The sequence below is a fragment of the Dreissena polymorpha genome, chromosome 14 (assembly GCF_020536995.1).
Source record: "Dreissena polymorpha isolate Duluth1 chromosome 14, UMN_Dpol_1.0, whole genome shotgun sequence".
NCBI classification, from domain to species: Eukaryota; Metazoa; Mollusca; class Bivalvia; order Myida; family Dreissenidae; genus Dreissena; species Dreissena polymorpha.
Window position 1 is genome coordinate 23356058 of NC_068368.1, and position 22345 is coordinate 23378402.

The 22345-nt window shown below is 32.7% G+C and overlaps 1 protein-coding gene across 1 annotated transcript; it reads right to left on the minus strand.

Annotated features, from left to right (window-relative positions):
* Nucleotides 1-10347: 10347 nt before the first annotated feature.
* Nucleotides 10348-18298, minus strand: LOC127858099 (mucin-2-like). Its single transcript, XM_052394996.1, has 10 exons — nt 18099-18298; nt 17340-17452; nt 16501-16572; nt 15564-15735; nt 13768-15063; nt 12117-12169; nt 11711-11750; nt 11303-11438; nt 10738-10923; nt 10348-10678 (listed from the first exon to the last, which is right to left on the minus strand). The coding sequence occupies exons 1-10, from the start codon at nt 18139-18141 to the stop codon at nt 10672-10674; spliced, it is 2118 nt and encodes a 705-aa protein (XP_052250956.1). The 5' UTR covers nt 18142-18298; the 3' UTR covers nt 10348-10671.
* Nucleotides 18299-22345: the final 4047 nt, after the last annotated feature.

The following is a 22345-nucleotide window of genomic DNA, read 5'->3' on the forward strand; positions in this document are numbered from 1 at the left end:
TTTGTATTAAATAAAGCTGTATAATTTTCCTAAATTAAATTCATGGACCTGTGTACGCTGTAATAGCGAATTGTGTAAATCCAAACACGCGGTTTTATGCCAACACTATTTTTTGTTTAGTTATATCAATTTGTTTATGTGTAAAGTCCGTTAAAAATATAACTTCAAGTTCTCTTTGTATTTATTTAATATTATTTTTTATAAAACCACTATTTAACTTTAAAAATCCTGGATAATTGAACGAATTAAATATAGCCTGAACGCATTAACGTGATCTATTTAGCCTGTAATTAAGTGATTCAGTTATATTAAGGAAAACTCATTAACATTGTCTATTAACGTGATCATATAACATTCCAACGGAATGTATTTCAACCAAATAGGCGACAATGAACTTAATTTTTAGCGTAAATGTGAATATGTATAGTGTCCATAATACTCATAAACTATAAAACGCTTTTCACTTTCTATACATAATGATTAAGACACTTCGTTTTCAAAACAATTATATTATGAACTTTTTCCCATTCACAAGAGTAATTGAGCCTCACTGCGAGCCACATGATTGCAATTGTACATAGGCAAACACAAAAGCTGCACAGAGCTCGGTTATTTCAGTATACTTTTAGATATGCATATAAGCAGAGTCCCTTGTTACACATTGTGTTCGTCCGATGTACGTTTACGATCACCTGATACTCCGCAGTTTTGAGTCAACTCATCGGAATTCATGGGGTGAGCAGCGAACGGCTACTCTTCTAGTAGTTTGCAAGATTTCGTATGTCACGATTTCGAATTTCATACTCGTGAAACGACGTCTGTATTTAGGAAAAAAACACAGTGTTGTGCCGCTGAAAAACAACAGAATGTCAAATTACATAAACACGTTATCTTTCAATATACTGCTATGATGTGTTTTCGTTCGTTACCAAAGTTGACATTTTAAATATGAAAAAAGAATCATATTTATTATTATTATCTATTTAATTGTCACAGATGTGTCCCCAGATCTCGTGACAACAATCTACAGGAGGACCTTGGACCAATATTGAGGATGAAATACTCCACAAGAATTACTTACCTTCGTACATCTCACATTACAAACTGTTCGAGGTATATTTGAGGACTGCCTAAATGGATTCGCACTAGACTATGGACAATCAATGTATGTTTTATCTTTCCAAACTCTAATTAATTCCTCCGAGAAACGCCTATGACCGTATTTGCAACATCTGAGTGTAAGTATACATTTTTTAGTCTGCAGTCCATATTATTCAACGTTGCAGGAATATTTAATTCAGGTGAACTCATTGCATACCTGAATTCTGGATTCAGTGGCACAAAACAGTTACTGATATTAAAGAGAAATTGGAAACTGTGCTCTTCAATTTGATCAAAGATTTTATATGCAATGTACAGGTGTAATTTAGTCATAAATAAGAGTTAATTTAAGTGTTGTTTTTTTCAACAGTTCTTATAGATCTTTCAGTGTTGTGATTATGGCTTTAAATCGGTTGTAATGGTTATTTGCAAATGTATAGTCGCATTTCTAAAATGATTTAGATGTGTAAATGTAATGATGCGTATAGAACTTTGATGTTCATACTGCGAACGTCAACTCAAAGAACTATGTTAATCTAATGTACATACAATCTATAAAAATATATATACACTGTAAATGTCATCTTGTGAACAATTATTACAGGAAAAGTATTTTGTTGTATGAAGGACATTATAATTCTGACCACGTTTCATTTTATTATAACCTTCTTCATGTAGGTCGAGTAAAGGTTGGTTTAGTAAAGGAGAAGAAATGGTTCTGAATAGATTAACTACCAAGACACTTGACAGTCGTTAAATGGATATAATTTGTAATCAACCACTCACAATATGAAGGATTTCAAAATCAATTACTAAAAAAGCACCTTGCGAATAATTATTACTTTTCGTTTGGATTCAAGTTCATTAAAGCGAAAACATTAGTTATGCAGTAACATGTTGAACTGATGATTTTCCATGTTGCATTCCTGTATGTTAATTAGTCAATATATTAAGTCATTTTAGATCATGCATGCTTAATACTACACAATAGTCATATGAACGATAAACGATTTAGTTTTCATTCAGTTAGAGTTGATATATGTTTTTATTTTACATAATCATTAAGTTAGTGTTGTGTTTAATGGAAACCCCGGTATTGTGCATGTGATTGGTTAATTGTTTATTTGATCATGCATATGGTATTTTGATGTAAAAAACAAGAATGTCGTCATATCAAATAGGCATACAAATAAATTGTAAAGCTGAGGTATACAATACTCATTCAATGTGAATGCGTAATTGTAAAAGTGTTAGTACATATATCCAGTAAATTTTATTTATATACAGTTATGATTTTTTCAACACATTTTATTTCGTGATTGCATCTACATTCAATATGAATGATAACAATATTGTTTTGCAATCAGACATAAAAAAAATGTCAACAAAAATTAATGTAATGCATCCAACACATATCATAAGTTATTCGCAATAGTATTCATCGAAAATTAAGCGTATAGGTTAGTGAAGAAACACAAAACATTACAATTACGTGCAGTAGTTTAGTGTTGAAAAGTACAACAATACGTAAAATAGGAAAAACATCTAGTGTGTATAGACTAAGTAGAATGTGTACATTATAAAAACAGATGAGAAAGGCATAAGGACATATTTATATGTGCATATCGTTATATTTTATAACGTAGACCCTACATTTAATTTTATGTGGGTAACGGTACGCTTAATACTATCTAGTTAGTATTTGTAAAAAGTACTAAATCTACAACAATCATGTAATTTTGATTCTAAGTTCGTGAGACAATATCATTAAACAATTCCCATTCACTGTCAAAGGATTTTAAATTATTTTTTGAGATTGATATTTTTTTCAAGTTATTATATTCATATTAAGTGTGTTTCTTTGTTCATGTTATGCTTGGAATGCATTTATTTATTTTACACTTGAACAGGTATAGTTTAACAAACAAAATAACATTATTTATGGATGTAGCAGACGTAATCGAATATTCAAGTAGTAGTCAGGTTGATGAAAGGAAAAGATTGTTCTGGTAATATTTCATCAATAATTGCTTTAGATATTTGACACTCCCAGAATAAATGTTCCAAATTTTCTTCACTTTCTTTGCAAAAAGAACATTATGGATCATCAGTAATTTTCATTTTTCTCAAAATACTATTTGTTCCAAGTATCCTGTGAATTAGCCTATATTGGACCCACTGAACCTTTGCATCATTGGTTATTTAAAAGGGTAGTTAAGGTATATACAGTTATGATGATAATGATCGAGCATTTAATTTTTACTTTACTTTGGCAAGTCGATTATCGTCAGTACGTATGCACTCAAGGGAGCATACCCTGTCTTGAATACTTTAAAAGATTACGTAAGAAGTATCGTCTTGCCGAATTATGTTTAAACAAAATGCCGTACTGTCTTGTATGATAACATCAATATCTATTAGACAGTTTGACATGTACTTGCGTTATTTTGTAAACTTATATTGTTAAAGCACTACTGGTAAATGAGAATTCCATCGCGTGTCAAAATAATTATTTGTTGATTCAGGGCACTGTATGCGTAAATGGTATTTGTTACACATGTATATTAGATAAATGCGTTTGTGCATGTTTTATTTATGTGTAAGTGAAATAGCAAATGCTTTTTTGTTCATTTTTTCATTGATGTAATATACATGTAGGTAAAAAGATAATCCTAAATCACTGTGTATATAGTACGAGTCTCAAAATAATCACATTGTACGTTGTTAAATTGCCTATTAACACTAGTAAGTATCTGTAAGATATAGGTACAATTAAAATCACAGCAAACGTGTTTAGTTTAACCTCTAATCAAGCATATGTGTTATTTATCCGTATGTACATTTTAAATATATTTTCAGCGAGAGACGTAATTAAACGTGATTGCTATTCATTTTCAGAAAGCTTTGTTGCATATTTCATTATGCATTTATAAACATGTAGCATTTGATTTTTTATTGATGTCACTGCAAAAGGTTATGTGTTACAAACAATATGTGTGTTAATATTTTTGTTAGTGTACTTTGTACGTGCTGTCCATGAATGTGTGTATATTTATTAAGGGAAATAAGAACAAATAAATTCTAATTACACTTTATTTTTTACAGAGTTATGCTGTAACGATGAATTGTAAACTTATACAATTTTATGTAAGCATTGGCGTGCATATATTTTGTTATTATATATTATATATTAATAGATTACCTTGATGGTCTACGAAACATATACAATGTATTCAAATCTTTATCTTTATAAAGTACCAATAGCCATTTATAATTCTAATGCTAATTCCTTAGTCAAAAGTTGTGGAGTATCGGGAAAACTAAACGTTGCGAGCAACTTTGGTAGATCCTCATCATTTACCAAAACTTTACGAGAAACGTTGTCTTTTAAAGATTTTATTAGATACCATTGATATATTTAATAGGCGGATTACTACATGTACATAATGGCTTGGTTAGTATCGTATAGATTGTGTAATTTTGTATTCCAAAGAGTATAAACAATTCAAGCTATGCAAGCCAATAGTTATTGCGTACCGAAAATGTGTATAAATACACGTTTTAAATAAAGAAATTGATACAATGTCCGTTCGGATGGCCATAATTTGTGACGCGTGTATGTGTAAATAATAAAAAAAATTGACTTCATGCCTTGCCAATGCGCATATAGCTTATATATACCTTCACATAAAAATGTGGTATCTTATAAAGATATATTTATGTATAATGTTGAGTATCATCGGCATACTTGGCCTGAAAAGAAACATTCCATCTATGTTGTTTCATACCCTTTCACATTTTTCAATGCGGCATAATATGTTTGCTTCCTTGTTGAAATGAACACATGTTTGAATTGAAACTTTTACACGTTGAATGCGTACAAAAGACGTAAAGGTATTGTGTGTTTGCACTTATTTTGAGACGTTGTATGTGTGTTATTTTGAACGTTCTAATATTAAAAGCATACGTAAGTATTTATAGAATCTGCCAATGTATGAATCCATGTTATATGAATAGTCGACGGAAATACTTAAGGTAAATATATATATATAACCGTTACTATCATTTAAGTAAAAGTGGACTATTCTATTAGTTTGAATTGATTATTTTGTGTTTGGAATGTGGTTTTTATATAAAGAAATCCTCAATGATCGGGTATTCATGAAAATGCTATATTGGTTTGTTTGTAAAACATGCAATTTTGTTATGGTTTCGTTTTCGTAGCAGTTAATGCAGCTTGTGTTATATATATATATATATATATATATATATATATATATATATATATATATATATATATATATATATATATATATATATATATATATATATGAAAGTGTGAACTTTGTCGATGTTAATGAAAAAAAAAAAAGGATTGTGCCACTGCTTGAAATAAATGCATGGTTTTGTAACTTTCAAAAGCGGATGTTCAAGATATCCAATAGTTTACAATGTTGTTATTACTCTATTATTTGATGGAAACAATGTTTAAATAGCAAAGAGTACAGTATATTTTACATGTGTAGGATTCTGCTTGGGTAATGTTAATATTTTAACATGTGTAAGTTCTTAAAAAATTAAATGTACCGTAAAAGTTATTATAAATAGTCAGAATATTTGCACTAATCACTTTTATTATTAATTTACTTTGTGTATTTATCCTTATTTGTTATTGGTTTACAATATGTAATTAGAAACCGTTGATGTTTGGAAGTGGTTTTGCTGTTTTGATATGCGATCATCTAAAAATGAAAGTTGTTAAAGGTTGAGATGAGGGGATTTTTTGTATTGCATGAAGCAGTTTAGATGTAACATATTAGATTAAGCCAAGGCTTAAAATGATTATTAGCAATCCTAATGTTCGATGTGAGAATATCGGCAAACATGTTATTATACATATTTGCAATAACTTTATATTCTGATGACATGTTAAATACATAATATCCTTGTCATATTATGGTGTAGTTATGCGTGTTATTCATTATCTATTTAGATGGTTTTCAGACATCTTGTTTAATAAACATGCTTACATTATCGAGTTATCTTTGTTTCCAAAGCAATCATCACAGTTTACTACTTTTTTGACAGTACTCACGTTTTTATTTCCCTTTCTTGTTATAGATCATAAATATTAAGCTTGCACTGACTATTATGTATGAATAAATATATATATACTGTTACAATGAATATATTTGATTCCATTCTGGAAACGTTAAAATCTTTTAAAGAGTTCCGCACTAAGTATACTGTAATGGCATAGTTTAACCAGAGAAAACGTGCACCAAAAACACAATATATGAAACAATTCAGGCGTGTAATTTGTGCGAATTTACTTTCCGAGTGCGAGGTCAATGTTGTCGAGCTATAACTCCTTTAAAGCATACATTTTCAAACAGATATATTGAGCAGATATTTCAGTATTGTGTCATAGCACTAACCCGGCGGAATCAGAACCGATTGAATGCACTTGCTGGGAGCCGCACCAAACCCTGAAAAGCAGAATAACACCGCTTATCGTTGGCACAAGGATTAAGGCTCTATTATTGGAGAGTTCCCTTGACAAAGCAGTTGAAGCAGAGCACAGACTCCCTCTAAAGGATCCCAGTATAATTTTCGATCCAAATGTGGATATATATTTAGCAGGGACATTTTCAAAAAGTAAAGACCTATTAAAGCAGAATTTAAAAAAAAACTCACAGATTCCTTTATACGTTATTGACGTTGGGTACTGCTATTCAATTGCGCTATGATATGTTTCTTCATGTAATTTATATACATCAATAGCTACATATAAGCATATATCAAATGTTGATATATAACATACTACAAAGTTATACTATAAGAGATATTTGAAACAAGTTAATACTACAATTGAAAACAGTCAAAGGGAGAGAATTCGTACTAAATTATAATTTCATTGTGTACATAACAACTCCACTAAATGATGGGTGATTATGTGTGTAAAAATAATTTGGTAAATGCAACAAAGTTGCGTATAGTTACATATCTTTGTATTTTGCTATCACTTCTAAGAATGCCTATATATTATTTAAATGTATTTAACGACGCCCATACGTGTACAATCTCTTGCACGACGGTTACATTACATTCACCTCTGTGTTGGGCCCAGAACGGACTATTGTTATGAAAGCGTCTCATTCATGTCATGATCATACCAAGCGTTCATCATTGAGGTTACAGTATACTAAACAATCTCTTGCACGACGGTTACATTGCATTCACTGCATTAAAGAAAACCATCTCATACCATGATATCTTATATCAGTCTTAATTCATTATTATAACATTGATATGGTTTCTTGATGTTAAGGAACCAACATACATACACACGTCGAAGCAATTCCAAACGTCACTCAATAAACATTATGTTCAATTGTTGACATTTGTAAAGTGCGTGAAATGATTCCATCTGCGTAAATGGGGCAATAAAATAGTTCCAAAGAGTTGCATTAAAACTCGCAAGTTTTTGCACGATTTATCGTACATTTAAAGGTCATATTTCTAAATTTAATGCATGCGATCTTAAATATCCAATCAAATATACATTGAATGCGTTTGTTCGGTTTTAGCTATTTTATAGACAAAATGGCGTGCTGAGCCTTTCGCAGAGCTGTATGTGAGAGCAAGGAACGACAACTCTGCGTGGAGATTGATACGTGTATTGTAGCGCAGATATTTAAATTCTCGAACATGACGGGTCTAAATCAACTAATTCTACCTTATAAAGACTCCAATATACAGCGCATGTCTTTTCAAGTAATGGCAAATATGATTGACACTTATCTCCTTATTTTAACAACATGGTTTCGCGATGTACTTTAAACCGTTTAATTAAAAAAGTGCATATGTTATTATACTCAGACTTAAAAGCAGATATAAATTTTAATTAACATATATAGTCTTTTGTCTTTCAATTACTAGTGTATATTACTAAGTTATAGATTATAATTTATATTTGATAATATCTAATCCAGTGGATCTCTTCTATTTATGTTAAGTTTTAATTAATGTGCCTTTAAACTCAAACTTACGAAGTATATGGAAACTAAATCATACTTTTGCTTTTTAAGGCCGAGAACAAATCGATTTTAATTTAATAACATATATTTTTTACCTTTGTTTCTTAAGGTAACGTCAGTGATGGCAATATCAGATTCTTGAATTATTAATATATTTTTACAAGAGCTGTGTAAGTACATTTTGCTTGCTGCCCCATGATTCTGTCCCATTTTGTCCTAACGGCAAGAGACGTGCTGATAATGGGCATTCAAAAGACAAACTTGGTTATTCCGAGTCCGGTGTGAAGCGCCCAGTACGTAACAGTTCGGTTCAACGGCTCTTTCGAAGAACGATCAGGAGATTATGTAAAACGAGATCTCGGACCTGAGATGACTGAATTGTGAAGCAAGGGTGGTATCTCAGAACCTCGAAATGCATAGTTTGCCAAAAATGATGTTACAATATACAAACATGAACCAGATAAACATTCCGTCTTAATTGTATTCAATAATATATATTTATTTTTTAAGTTTAGGAACTTCAATATATACACACTCACTTATATAATATAAAACACATTTCAACTAATAGGTGTTTTCATTTTCAAAATTAGCCGTCATTGTCCTCTATGTTTCGTGCGTTGGGCTTATTTAAAAATATATCAAGATTTTCTACTTAATGTTGATAATGATTGCTATAAATAATATCCAGAAAAACGAACTGTTCCATTTGTCAAGCAATATTTAAATTTTAAAATGTTAACCTGACGTGTTGATTTTTTGTAACGAATATTTAATCAAATGAGAAAAAAATAAAAGATTCTTCGATTTTCACGTTATATTTCAACAATAGACCATAATCATACAAATTATCTTCCATTCAATAATTATGTTATTAGGTTCAACATTATTTGCGGTGAGTGTGTGATTGACAAACGGAAAACACCGACCAAACCTGCTACGTAGAATTGGTTACATTGGTATTTCTTCAGATTTTCTAAAGAGAATCATAAATCATTTGTTATTCTAGGCAAATTTTTAAATGTCCTTTTTTCCTCCATTTCACTTTTCTGTAGATCTTACTCGATAATGAAGATCAATCAATATAAAGAAGTGAAACTCCAGCTGCTGGAGCAGTATTGAATTCTTATTATATACAATTAGTTGGTCCTTTATTTAAGGCAAGTGGCCTATTGCCTTAACAGTACAAAACAGCACAACACAGCAAAATACAAAACAACATAAACATATATTAGAATAAAGCTGGGGTAACCGCCTTGGAACGGTCAATGAAAAGCATTGGGGGTTTAAACCGGTTTTAGAGCGCTCAACCTCACACTTTGCCCAGCAATATTCATGATACATTTAAGTGTAAATAAAATGTAACTCGTAGCATTGTCACTCAAAGTTGAAGATATATTAACCAATTAATGTTGACGAACCGTCGTTAATTTGGTTTTTGGCCATACATGACGAGAGTTTATTACAAATGTTTTGCGAAAGTTTCTAAAGTTTTTGGGATAAATTTGAATTATGGAGTGTTTGTCCTTCATACATCGTCCACATTTGCATTGTCAACACACTAAAAGCCACATGTTTGCTCAAACTTGATGAAAATGTGTAAACACATTATTTGATTTTGTTCCGATGATGTCTCGAAGTTCGAAACTAGGTCATCAATGATTGGAAAAGGTGATTCCGTATAATTTAAAAACAAAATGTCATTTGTTTGCAAGATCATATTGCGTTTGCAAATAAGCCGCTGTCAGGAGTATAGATACGAAGCACAAATAATTTAATAACTCGCAACTATACATCGTACCATGGGTTATTTGACAAAAAGTATGCAAGCAAAAATATATTTTTAATTATTACACGACCTTATTTGTCTGCGTTAATATTTTAACGTTATTTCTTCCATAAGAACAAAACTAATCTATACTCCACCCTTTTTATACCAAATACATTTACCCTTTCCTTTTCAGTGAAGGCATCTAAACATACAAAAACAGAGTGGTGTTAATTTAAGTCCTGGAAATTCAACGAGTGGTGTAAATTTTATTGTAAAAATATTCTAGTATTACTATTTTAGTCGATACTAAAGTGAATGTAACATGCCTACCAAGGCAATTAAAAGACTTTCACTTTTGTGTTTTGTGTAAATGTAATTAATACTTTTATCATACGAAATTTGATTTTGTTTTTCATACTCAATATATTATAGACATTGTCTTTCGTAAATCTTTTTATTTTACATACTTCATAGCTATATTAAGGAAATGTATGTTGTAACATCATGCATTGGAAAAGCTTAACAACACAACTCACTTAAGGATCGATGTGTATCTAGAATTCAGTCATGATAGTTAACTGTCTTACGTCGATTGCATTATTATAAAATAATTTCTGTATAATCATTTTTCACATTTAATACTCTGCTTATTTTCAGATTTTTGGTCTGCATTGGGAAGGTATACATAGTTCCCACACTGTATTTAAACAACGTTTATCATAATTTATAACTTAGCTTTATTGGCAAAGAGCAAAGTGATCATTGGTACAAGAAATAACAATTTGTCAACGACTGAATTCAACTCAGAACAAAATGTATGGTTATTATCCAGTCATTCTTGGTTTGTACAGGTTGTTATCATCAGGTCGGAGAGGTACGTTGCAGTCGTCATGGATACAGCAGAAGGTACACTGGAAGTCCACGTGTTGGTTGTTTTTGATCACGTCACATTTGTCCTCATCTGATGTTCCGAGGTACCAATCACGATAGCATGTGTCAAAGTTACCGCACCTAGAATTTCTGATACTAGTTGATGTCAGATGAATTGATTTATCAAAATAAATAATACAATTCAATCTGCTGCAACGTATTTAATCTCTGAGTGTAGGGCAGAGATGATTAATGATTGCCGTTGTGTCATAAAAAAAAATAATGACAGGAAACTTGCATCTCGAGACTATACTTTATCTTAATATCATTTCAACTAATCATAGAAACGCTTGCGCTTAAGGCTTAAAGTAAGTATAAAAAAAAAAATAACATAATTGCAGCGACTATAGTTTTGTTTGGTGGTTATGCTTATCAATTCGTCAATGAGCATCTTTATATATTAATGTTATGTTATAATTATTAATAAAATGACATAATGTTAAAAAGGCTATGAACTTACGTCCTGTTTACGGTTTTTGTTCCGTCCAAATGGTTTGTGATGCGATTGATGCAGTAGTTGTTAGGGGCCAAGCACGGTTTTGAGAAATGAATCTGTTCACAGATCTGGATCGGACCTGAACACTGGTGACAATGGGCTGCAATTATTGAAATCAAAGTACAATATATAGAAGTAACTCACATACGTGTAAAAAGTGGCAATGGACAATTGCGTGGATTTACATAAGGAACGACATTAAAACTTTAAATGTCAGCTTCGATTGAGTGTACCAAATCTTTTAAAGAATAAAAGTGAATAAAAAATGCTTCTGCAAAGCACAGACAAAAAATATGTATTAATCGATCTGTTAATATATGACATAGTTTCATTTGGGTACTTTACAGCGGTTGCTATGTCAATGGCACTTACTTGTCAGGGATCCAAGTTTGAATGGAGGTGGCTCTGTCGTCTGAATTTAAACATATTACAAAGACTCACATATTGAATTACCACACCAGTTTAAAATGCGCAATGAAAAAGCATTTTAGACGCCTGTATGGCATTGATTCTTGAAAACCGAAATTAGTATGGTACTTGAAAACCGAAATTAGTATCAAATTTACTTAATTATATGTCATGGACTCTTTTGTCGATCTCTGGATGCAAAAACGATCTCTTATAAATCTATGACGACATAAAATATGCATGTACAAGTAACTGAAGTTTTACATGCAAGTGTTCAATAAAAAACTCAGATAGCTTTAAACCACATCGAAAAGTTAAAAAAATATATACAAGTGTAAGGTTGTTGATAAAATAATAGTAACATAAATACCGGTGCAACCCTTGTTGCTTGTGGTGTAGCTAGCAATGTTGGTGTAGTATTTACTGAAAATATTGCAATCAGTTTACTTATTAATGTAAACATTACCTATGACTATGAACATTGTGCAACTAGAAATGATTCCACAGACGCAGACTGTCCATGTATTTTTAACTAGCAACATAAACAAAGGCTACGGCCATTATGTAACAATTATTACAACTACCATTTGCTTTGTGTTTGATGTTACACACAAATCAATTGTCCTTATTGTATAATGACCGTTATGTAAGAACCTTGGTGAGTGCACGCGAGAAGTCATCTTGGCATAATTGTTGTATTTGTCAATTTCTTATGGAATGGCATAATACACGATAAAAGACATATGTCTGACAGTCACAGTAACATCTTTAATTATAACCATATTGGGACATTCACAAACTTGAGGTTTACAAAGACATTCAACTTTAGGTGAGCAGCGTGGCTGTTGTACGCTACACGCCTTCTTGAAAGATTTATTATATGCTTATAATGTGTGCCATTTTAGTTTAGCATCCAAAGAAGAGAAATCTAGTAATGAACTGTATACGAACGTTTACTCTACTTTATCCAGATCATAAAATGTCCAATATTTAAGCAGAAACTGCCAATTTGACTTAAAGCATACACATTTGATAATGACTTTGAAGCAAGCGACATAGATGTTGATGATGGCGATCAGTGGTGCATCTTCATTTAAAAAATCTTATTATACACGACTTCGTTATGGGCCGGACACGAGCATAACTATAATACCTAGGTAAGAAATACAGTGAACGCTTAAATTGTAATTGTCTACAAGACGCCGATCTTTACGCGAGCGACAAGGCTCATGAACGCAACTCGTCGTCTTGGTATGGTTATAGTTAAAGCCAATTTGCAAGTATCTTGATGTCACTTAGGTGAAAAATATCACAAAGTGCTATAGTCAAGAACTAAATTTTTATTCGTTGTATATTCGTATTATGTATTTCATAGATGCCAATTCGAAATAATACACAAAAATCTGAACAATCGTTTGCAAGATTAAGCTTTTTATGTCTATTTCTCGACAATGTTATATTTCAAAGCGCTGTCTGTGTAAAGATTCCCAAGGACTATCAGGTAATAATTTACTTTAATCATGTAATTTAAACTATATATGTTTATGTTGTATAGAAGTTTATTGAATTTAATGTACACTTATTTGTTTACATTTAAATTTATACTGAAATGAAGGATAAGAACACATTTATTCTTTACCCGGTATTTGATATAAGTCTATTTTAGTAATTGCGATACACAAACTATGAAATAACTGTATTTGTGTTCAAACAAACATTCCAACATGATAAGTTTAAAAAAAAAAGACAATAATATGTTAAATAACCGAAAAAACAAAGCAATAATTGTGTCAAATATAAGCGGATCAAGACGAAGTAATTGAGTTTGCGTTATTATTTGTCAGAAATTTTTATAATTGATACAAACAAGAATTATTATCATTGTTTACTGGTCGGTATATAACCTTTAATTTTTCAGATGAATATCTCTTTATACCTTATTTAACAAAGCATTAATCAGTATAACTCCTGAAGTTTTGTCAATACAAATGTGCTCATGGTTTAAACAAGAGTATACTTACTTTTACCAGTTGACGATATTGGTTTTACGGAAGTTGTGGAAGTAGATAATGTAATTGCAGTTGGTCGTAGGGTTGAGGCTCGTGATTGTTTTGTTGGTTGCGTTCTTGGTGATTGAGTTGTTGGTTGTTGCGTTGTTGGTGTTTGAGTACTAGGTGGTTGAGTGGTTGGTGGTTGAGAAGTGGGTGGTTGTGTTGTTGGCTGTTTATTAGTTTGTTGTTGAGTGGCTGGTGGTTTTATTGTAGGTGGTTGATTGGTTGGTTGTTGAGTGGTTGCTGATTGCGATGTTGATGGTTGAGTGGTTGATTGCTTAGTTGGTGGTTGTTGAGTTGGTGTCGGTTGTGTTGTTGTTGGTTGGGTAGTTGTTGGTTTTGTTGTTGACGGTTGGGTAGTTGTTGGTTTTGTTGTTGGTGGTTGGGTAGTTGATGGTTTTGTTGTTGGTTGGCTGGTTGATTGTTGAGTAGTTTCTGGTTGGGTGATTGATGGTTGAGTTGTTGAGGCTTGTTTTGTTGGTTGCTGAATGGTTGACTGAGTTGTTACTTGAAGGGTTGTAGTTTGCTGTGTAGACGCATTGGTTGACGATGTTTGAGTTGCGGATGGGTTGGTTGACGTTGGCTGCGTGTTTGGTTGTCGGGTTGTAGAAGGCGGCTGTGTTGCGGCTTGTTGTGTCGATGGTTGGGCCGTAGAAAGTTTGACAGTAGAAGCTGAGTGGTGTGCATGTGGTTGAGAGGTTGGTGTTTTATTACTCGGTCTATTGGGATGCTTCCCGTGATCCGTATGTTCAGACTTCCCTACTGAAGATGATTTTCCATCATTGAGCTGATTACGCCCAATGTGGATCTTAACATCGACGTCTATTGACTGTGTGCCTTTGCATTTACATCCTTTCCCGTTATGCGAGTGGTCCCCACGTCCGCCCTCTTTTGAGCTTTCGGAACTGCTTCTATCGCCTGAGTCACCATGCGTCGCAACGCCATCTGACGTTGGTTTATGTGGGAGCTTGGTTGCCGTTGGATTTGACGGGCTTGTTAGCAATGAATTGTTTACCCGTGTTTTAGTGTTTGGTTGGTTGGTTTGGGCTTGATTGGTTGGCGGTGGATTTGTTGCCGGTGGGTATGTTGACGGTTGATTGGTTGCCGATTGGTTAGTAAATTTCGGGCTACTTGGCGGTGTTTTGGTTGGTGGTCGCGTTGTTTCATCTGGTTTTGGACCACCTGGTTTAGGCCTTGTGGTACCACCTGGCTTCGGTCGTGTTGTTCCACCTGGTTTTGGCGCTGCCCTTAGCCGTCTAATAACATCTGAATAATTCAAAATACAACTTTAAGTAAGACCTGACCTTGTGACTTTTTATCATATGTTTTTCGAATAAGTCGATGAATATTGGAAGAACCGAAATATCGTTCCCGTCGCCGATTTGACTTCTAAACATTAACTCACCCTTAATTCTTTACACGCTTTATTCAGAACGACACTATTCCATCGAATCAAACGCTTATTCATGTGATTTTATCACAATGAAACTTATGGTAGTACACTAGCACTATAGCCCATGAGTCGCTTTTTCGATCCCCTGTTAATCTTAACTATACTAACTCGATTTTAACATTAAATATCGGTTAACCGTGTTTTGTTCTTCACAACGGGTACTTAATAAAACAATCGAACATTAATAGGGTTCTATCTTTAACGGGGTGTATTCATCACTATCTCTGTAAGCAAAGCAATAAATATACTGGGAGTGATAGCCACAAAGAAAAGAGACTTGTGGTGCCCTCGATAAAATGTAACACAGACGTACCGGTGTCGCTAAGGTCCTCCGACTTGTCGAGTAGCAACCGAAAGTTGGCGGGCAGGTCGGCGTTGCAATCATTAAGACTACAGCAGAATGAGCACTTCCCCTCGAACCCGTAGGAGACCGGATCCTCCCAGTAACACTCGTCGGCATTGTTCTTCTCCGAGTTCTCGCAAATCTGACGCGTATATGTGTAGCTATGTGTTTGGCTAATACACCACGTTAGGCACATGGGGTCAACATGTATACACATGAACCAATACCAACAATAGAACATATTAACATAACATATATATTTACTAAGAGAAAATTGTATATATATTACGGATAATGATCTTTTAAAAGAATGCCTATTTCTTTAATGCGTTGCAAACTAATTCTTACTTAAGAGATTGTCCTATATTTATCGATTGCGGTACTTAAGCCGTTGTTCTAATAAAACCGTTGTACTACTTAAGCTATTGTGCTACTTCCGCCACTGCTCTTATACTCCATTGTGCTACTTAAGCCACTGAGCTGTGTGATACTTAATCCATTATGATACTTAAGCCATTGTGATACTCATTGTGCTTCTTAAGCTATTGTGATACTTTAGCAATTGTGCTAATAAAAATAGTATGATTCTTAAGCCATTGTGTTACTTTATCAATTATACTTTGTAAACAGTGTGCTACTTAAGTCATTGTGATACTTAAGCAATAGTGATAATAAAAACAACAGAGCTTCTTAAGTCAGTGTTCTTCGTTAGCTGTTATGCATTTTTGCTTCTTAAGCCAGCGTCATACTAAATTCATTGCGATACTTAAGCAATTGTGACACTCAAGCCATTGCGATATTTTAATTATTTTCGTGATGGCACATATTTAGACTAACGTTACAGAAATGATAACATATGTGGTCGTTTTTGGAAATTGTAAACACATTTACATCTAGTGGAACTTACGGTACGAATCGCGCATGCGCGAGTTACCCACAGGTCATCTTCCGTAAAAGAAATCTGTGAGATGCACGCCCCCTGAAATGGTATGCAAAAGTGGTTTTAGTTGTTAACTTCAAATGTGCTTGTGTTAATACTAGTCTTGATTACAATTACGTATTTAAAGAACATAAGCTTGATACAAACTAACACTATTAAATTGCTTGAAACGTATTTGTTGCTACATTCTTCAGTTTGAACATCTCTACAACATCGACTTACAATAGAATCAATTTACAAAATAACACAATTTCTAAATACACTCAACAATAGATTTTTTCCTTGACACTCATGTAAAATAGTAGGAGGCAAATCAACTACAAGTATAAACAAAACGTGACTATTAAAAGGTAACGCCTTGTCTATTTTAGAAATATATATATGAATGGTAAGAGCATGCATGCAATTGTTAAATATAATTATGATATACATCTTATGCACACATTGTGTTTGACAAAATCAACGCTTTTTGTAAAGCCGATTAAACGTATACAGTATACATGTTAAAGCACATCTCAAACGTTCATGTCGACCCACTATATTTCTATCATCAAATACGCGTTTTAAATTCATCGATTTATTTTAGATAAAAAAAAGTACGCCATATGTACAATTTCAACATTCACAATAGGTATACCTTATCCACAGGTAATTACCAGTAAGTATGATTATTTAATCATACAAAACCATTTTTATAAATAATGTATTATATTAAAGTTTTACTACTGACTGCATGATTTATTACTTAATAAACAAGAAAAGGAGAAAATATACAACATAACTGATTAATTACGCAACAATAGTACCTGATCCGGACTGCACGTTTGTGTGTGGTTACACGCCTCTCCGAGCGCGCTATTTTGACACCTGAAACATGTCTGGCTCTCGCCGATTGGTGTAGGACTGGCGTCGCTACATGCTGATGATGTCATAACATCATTTTAAAGTAATTTCATTCACATGCATAATTACAAAATAAAAATAATTTAATAAGAATACTCACTCGCACAAGTAAGCAACCCAACACTGTTTGTGTTATACAAACAGTGGATATACATGCAGGCATTTTTCCAGGAGTTTATTCATGCGCAGCGGCAAGGCATCGGGGGTTATTGCGGATGGGCGACCGTTTTGCGGAGCGAATTATACATTTATTTTTTCTACATGTTCTTATTCAACATACGCAATAATTTAGAGCTATTTAAACACTTAAATTAATTTTATTGACTCTTTCTTTTTACTCAATAAATTTCATTAAAGTAATATTTTATAGTTCGAAATAACAAGAGAAATAACAGTAGGCATTAGAACCCAAATACAGTTATATATTTTATCACAAGTTCACAGATACACAATTCAAACTTAAAAAAAAAACTTTTTCTAATACATGTCATGTATCTTAACCTATCCACGAAAGCAGCACAAAGTTCAATATTTACTTGTAACAGTCAGACACATTTTGTCGTAAATAATGGATCATGACCATATTATACATAAGTCAAATATTAATGTATACTACAGAAAGAATCAGAAACGGACTCCTGGTAAGCAAAGAAAAAGGTTACCTTCAAAGATCAACAATCCGATAAAAATCATTGATGTACTCATATTTTCCACTTCCTTTCCACAACCATCACTCTCTTGTCGCTTGTAATCATAAGGATGCTTCTCAATTTTTCGCACAGGAATTACCGTTTTATTCCAACTTGCTACGAATTAATCAGTTTAGAAAAGGCTTACTATTCGAAACGCGTGGGTGAACGGATTTATTTATAAATATTAAACATCAAAACAGAACGCCCTAGTATTAGCGTCTCTTAAACAAACATTGTAATCCCCACGACATGAAAATGCAGTCGTCCATTTTATGACGTGGTCCAAACAGCGATAAGGGATTATTTATGAAGATGAGAAAATATCGTTAAAGGCTTGTGCATGGGGATGCAGCATTACTTGCGAGCGTAAGTGTAAGCTATTTTCGAGATAAACAAATGCCAGGGTTGATTTTAAGAAATTTTGATAAGTTGATTCATAGTTTTAAAACATAATTTTAATAAGTTCACATGTTTCGCCTGGTTATTTTATTGTGCAATAAGTTAACACAATGCTGGTTTGCTTTTACTACTGCAGTTATAAACTAAAACTGTATAAGACAAATCGATATTAAAGGCTATTTGATGTAAATTGTAACCTTAATACGTTAAAAGTAATTAAAGCCGTTTTTAATAATGTTTGGCAAAAATTATACATAAAATAACTTTTCTATTTCTTATCCCAGATCGACTTCACGAGGATCTGCAGCGTGACTATTTGCATCAATCACTTGATACATCTAAAATAAACAAAGTAGTTGTAAAATATAACAAAGCAAATGCAAGTATAATGAATTGTTCGCACACATTCATTTAATCCGTATGGATTAAAACGGAAGCAGAAGCATCAATTTAGAGAAATAAAAAGCATTGTAAATATACAATAAAATATAGCTGGCTTTAACAGAACTCTTTCTCTGCTAGTTCAGCCTTAATTCTGCCTAAAATCCACCTTACACTTGTCAAAGATATCATAAGAGATACCTTAGTTTGATCATATACAGAATACTAGCACAGACACGTGCATTAGTGTCAAAAATATGAACGGATATCGTTTATGTTCAAACATATGCCGATTTCCGACCGCTGGCTACAAAGGGTAAACGAGGCACATATGTATGTGCGTAAAAGGGCCGTAAGTCATAATGTTTATTACAATTTTATACTAATGTCAAGCTGAACTAACCAGTTTTTGTTTTGTTGCGTCGCATTCCTTTAGTTTGTATTTCACCCTGCGAAGAAGACGGCAGTGAGCAGTCGCACTCTCTGTAAGTATGTAGGTATGTGCGTCCTTACGTCTATTGGAAGCTTCCTGTGTCAGCAATAAATTTGCCGTATATTGATGCATTAAGCACAAATCTCAACACCCAATAAGACGAAGTATTACATGTATTACCCATATTCCACCCTCAAAGGTTAAAATCACACTTAGAGGTCTATATTTAAATTCTGTCATAGACAACTTGAACACTCCTGCCTCGTCAACGGTTTGTCATACATTTATAGATTTTGAAATACATTACCTCAAATGACCAGCATCACAAGTGTAAATTTTGTGTAAAACAGCCGTCATATTTCCTTAAATGCCAAGGTCACACTTGGATGTCAAAGGTTGATTTAACAACAAAACAGCTTCTTTTTTACATCAGAGGAGTTTTAAAACAACACTGGCAGGTGGGTCCCTCCGTGTCCTCTGTCATTTGTCCTGTTTACACTGAATCGACCTACCATGTCACAAGAGCTATCACTGACAACGGTTCGAGCATCAACTACCGCTTTGACACACATTAAGAGCCTTGCCAATTGGTGCTGTATTTTCACTTTTGACCTTAATATATCCATAAAGAAGACCAGATTCTTATCATATAATAGTTGTAGTACAACACTCGAAAGTTATCAACAATTTGCATAGCTTTATTTCGCTTGCTAGTTGTTTTAATCTTTTGGTAAGCTATCAGAAACATTAATTGCTCTGTTTAACTATCTCTTGTAACGAAAATTAATTGCGGTTTTGTGCAATAGTACGTAATATCTTAATAGATCATCTGCGATTTTTTTTGCAAAAATATTGTATGCTTGAACTCATATTAATTATTTTTGCTGTTAAATAAATTGTCAGGCATGACATCGCTTTGCATATTCTTTGCCCTGTCAATATGTTTGGCAGTAATCTCGTGTGATTCTATATCTGTCGTGTGATTCTATATCTGGAGTGTGATTCTATATCTGGAGTTCTCTGCTGAATCATGCTCACGGGTGAGGAAAGCTGTACTTTTACCTTTTAGTTCAGAGTTTTGATCATATTAATGGTACATTTTTAAACTTAATACTGAACACCAGTGAACAAGAAAGCGTTAATTATTTGTTATGTGTTTTGCAGACAATCTGTCTACGCTAATGAACCATGATACTATTTTATTTGTATATATATATATAACTCAGCAGCACAATCATCATAGCAACCTCCCCTTAGTTGACTGTTACCAAAATAGAACTAACCATATAGTGCAATAACTTTAAAATGCATAATAAACCATCATGAAACTTGCGTAGCATATGTACAACAGTTTGAGGCAACATTGTTTCTGCAGAGTTAGGTCAAACGTTGCATAAAGGTATATATATATATATATATATATATATATATATATATATATATATATATATATATATATATATATATATGCTGTGATTAATGGAAATGAAAAATGGAGTATGGAACGTTACATGTGTATATATAAAGGGCAGCATAATAGAAAAGCCCAATCTTTAATTACTTTAGGTTTTCAACGGTAAGATTCTAATTACTCCAAAATCATGTATTCATAATTTCAAACCTTCTTTATGGCGATGCATGTATATTGTTTGTTATATATGACTAAAAAACAATATTCTTCAGACATGTTTATATGTTATTGATGTTTATATGTCACAGAGAATGAAATGTGTATTATACACAAAATAAACATTCATGTTGAGATAAAATATGTACACTCATGTATTTATACATGTTTTCACATTTTTGCATAATAAGTATGAATTGTGTTTAATTTAAGTGTCGTTAACAGTTTTTCGACACTTGTTGACGTTTATTATTGTTTCAATAAATAGATACATTTTAACCTCTATCAAGGCATAGTATTACGTTATTTTATAATTTTGTCACGAGTTTAAAGACAAAATCATAAATAAATTTAAGATACAGATGTATGAAACTCAAATTGGCCGTATGTTTTTTCAGGCATCATATACTCACTTGAAATTGCTTTAAAAGGTCAATTAAAAAGGTTAGAATGACAAAATTTTTGTATTGCATGCATTTACATGAATGTGTCATTATATGATTTATATAAATTAACATGCATTTGTATTTTCGATGTTAACTTTCTTTGTTGCAGCCCGTTGTAATGTACAATCCTAAACTTTGTATTGTTAGTGGTCTTGTGTTTGAACTATTTACCGTTCCGAGGTGTTTGCTACGTTTATGATACATGAACGTTTTATGCTTAAGTTGCAAATATTTTATAACGTTTGTTGCCAGAAAATTAATCTTATTTGCATTTCCATTCTTTAAAAAGATCGATTCTAAACCGAGAAGAATTTTGCGCAGTTCGAAAATAAAATTCCCATTAGTATATTCAACGTTATTATGTCATCGAAAAAAGAACCAGCACCATGTTATATGAATTTCAATAAAATAAACACAGAAGATCAAAATAGATCAAGAAATGCTTTGAGTCCAATGTCCTAGCAAGATCTTGATTTCGTCTGTTTTAAGTTTACAGTTATTTTTGAACTTGAGTTCGCAAAGAGATAAAAATTTTAGTATTATAAAAACGTTGCCTATGTCAACTGGAGGAGAAAACATATGCAAAACAAACAACACTAAATGCCAGCAAGTTTACACAATAACTCTTAGCAAGTTATTCCCGGTTTGCACATGGGGTTCATTGCTTGCCGGAGAAGTGCATTTCAGGCGTCATAGATGCTATTAAAAGAACGCTGGAAGTCGACATGTTGGAGGTAATTCAGAACGTGCATGTGCCAACATCTGATGGCCGGAAGGAAATCTAACTTAAATAACAATAGCATATTGATTGTTCAATATCAATCACCAGATTTCCCTGATTCAACTTAAGCATTATACTATTATTATAGTGTTTATTGTAAATGCCGTTTCTTTCTCAAAACAATCCGTTATTACACATATACTACATATA

What these genes read in the sequence shown, in the direction of transcription:
- LOC127858099 (XM_052394996.1), bottom strand. Translation starts at nt 18,141, where the DNA reads ATGAGTACATCAATGATTTTTATCGGATTGTTGATCTTTGAAG. An exon ending in AAACGTGCAGTCCGGATCAG is followed by an intron (nt 16,573 to 17,339) that starts GTACTATTGTTG and finishes ATACCATTTCAG; the next exon opens with GGGGCGTGCATCTCACAGAT. An exon ending in GCGCATGCGCGATTCGTACC is followed by an intron (nt 15,736 to 16,500) that starts GTAAGTTCCACT and finishes TATACGCGTCAG; the next exon opens with ATTTGCGAGAACTCGGAGAA.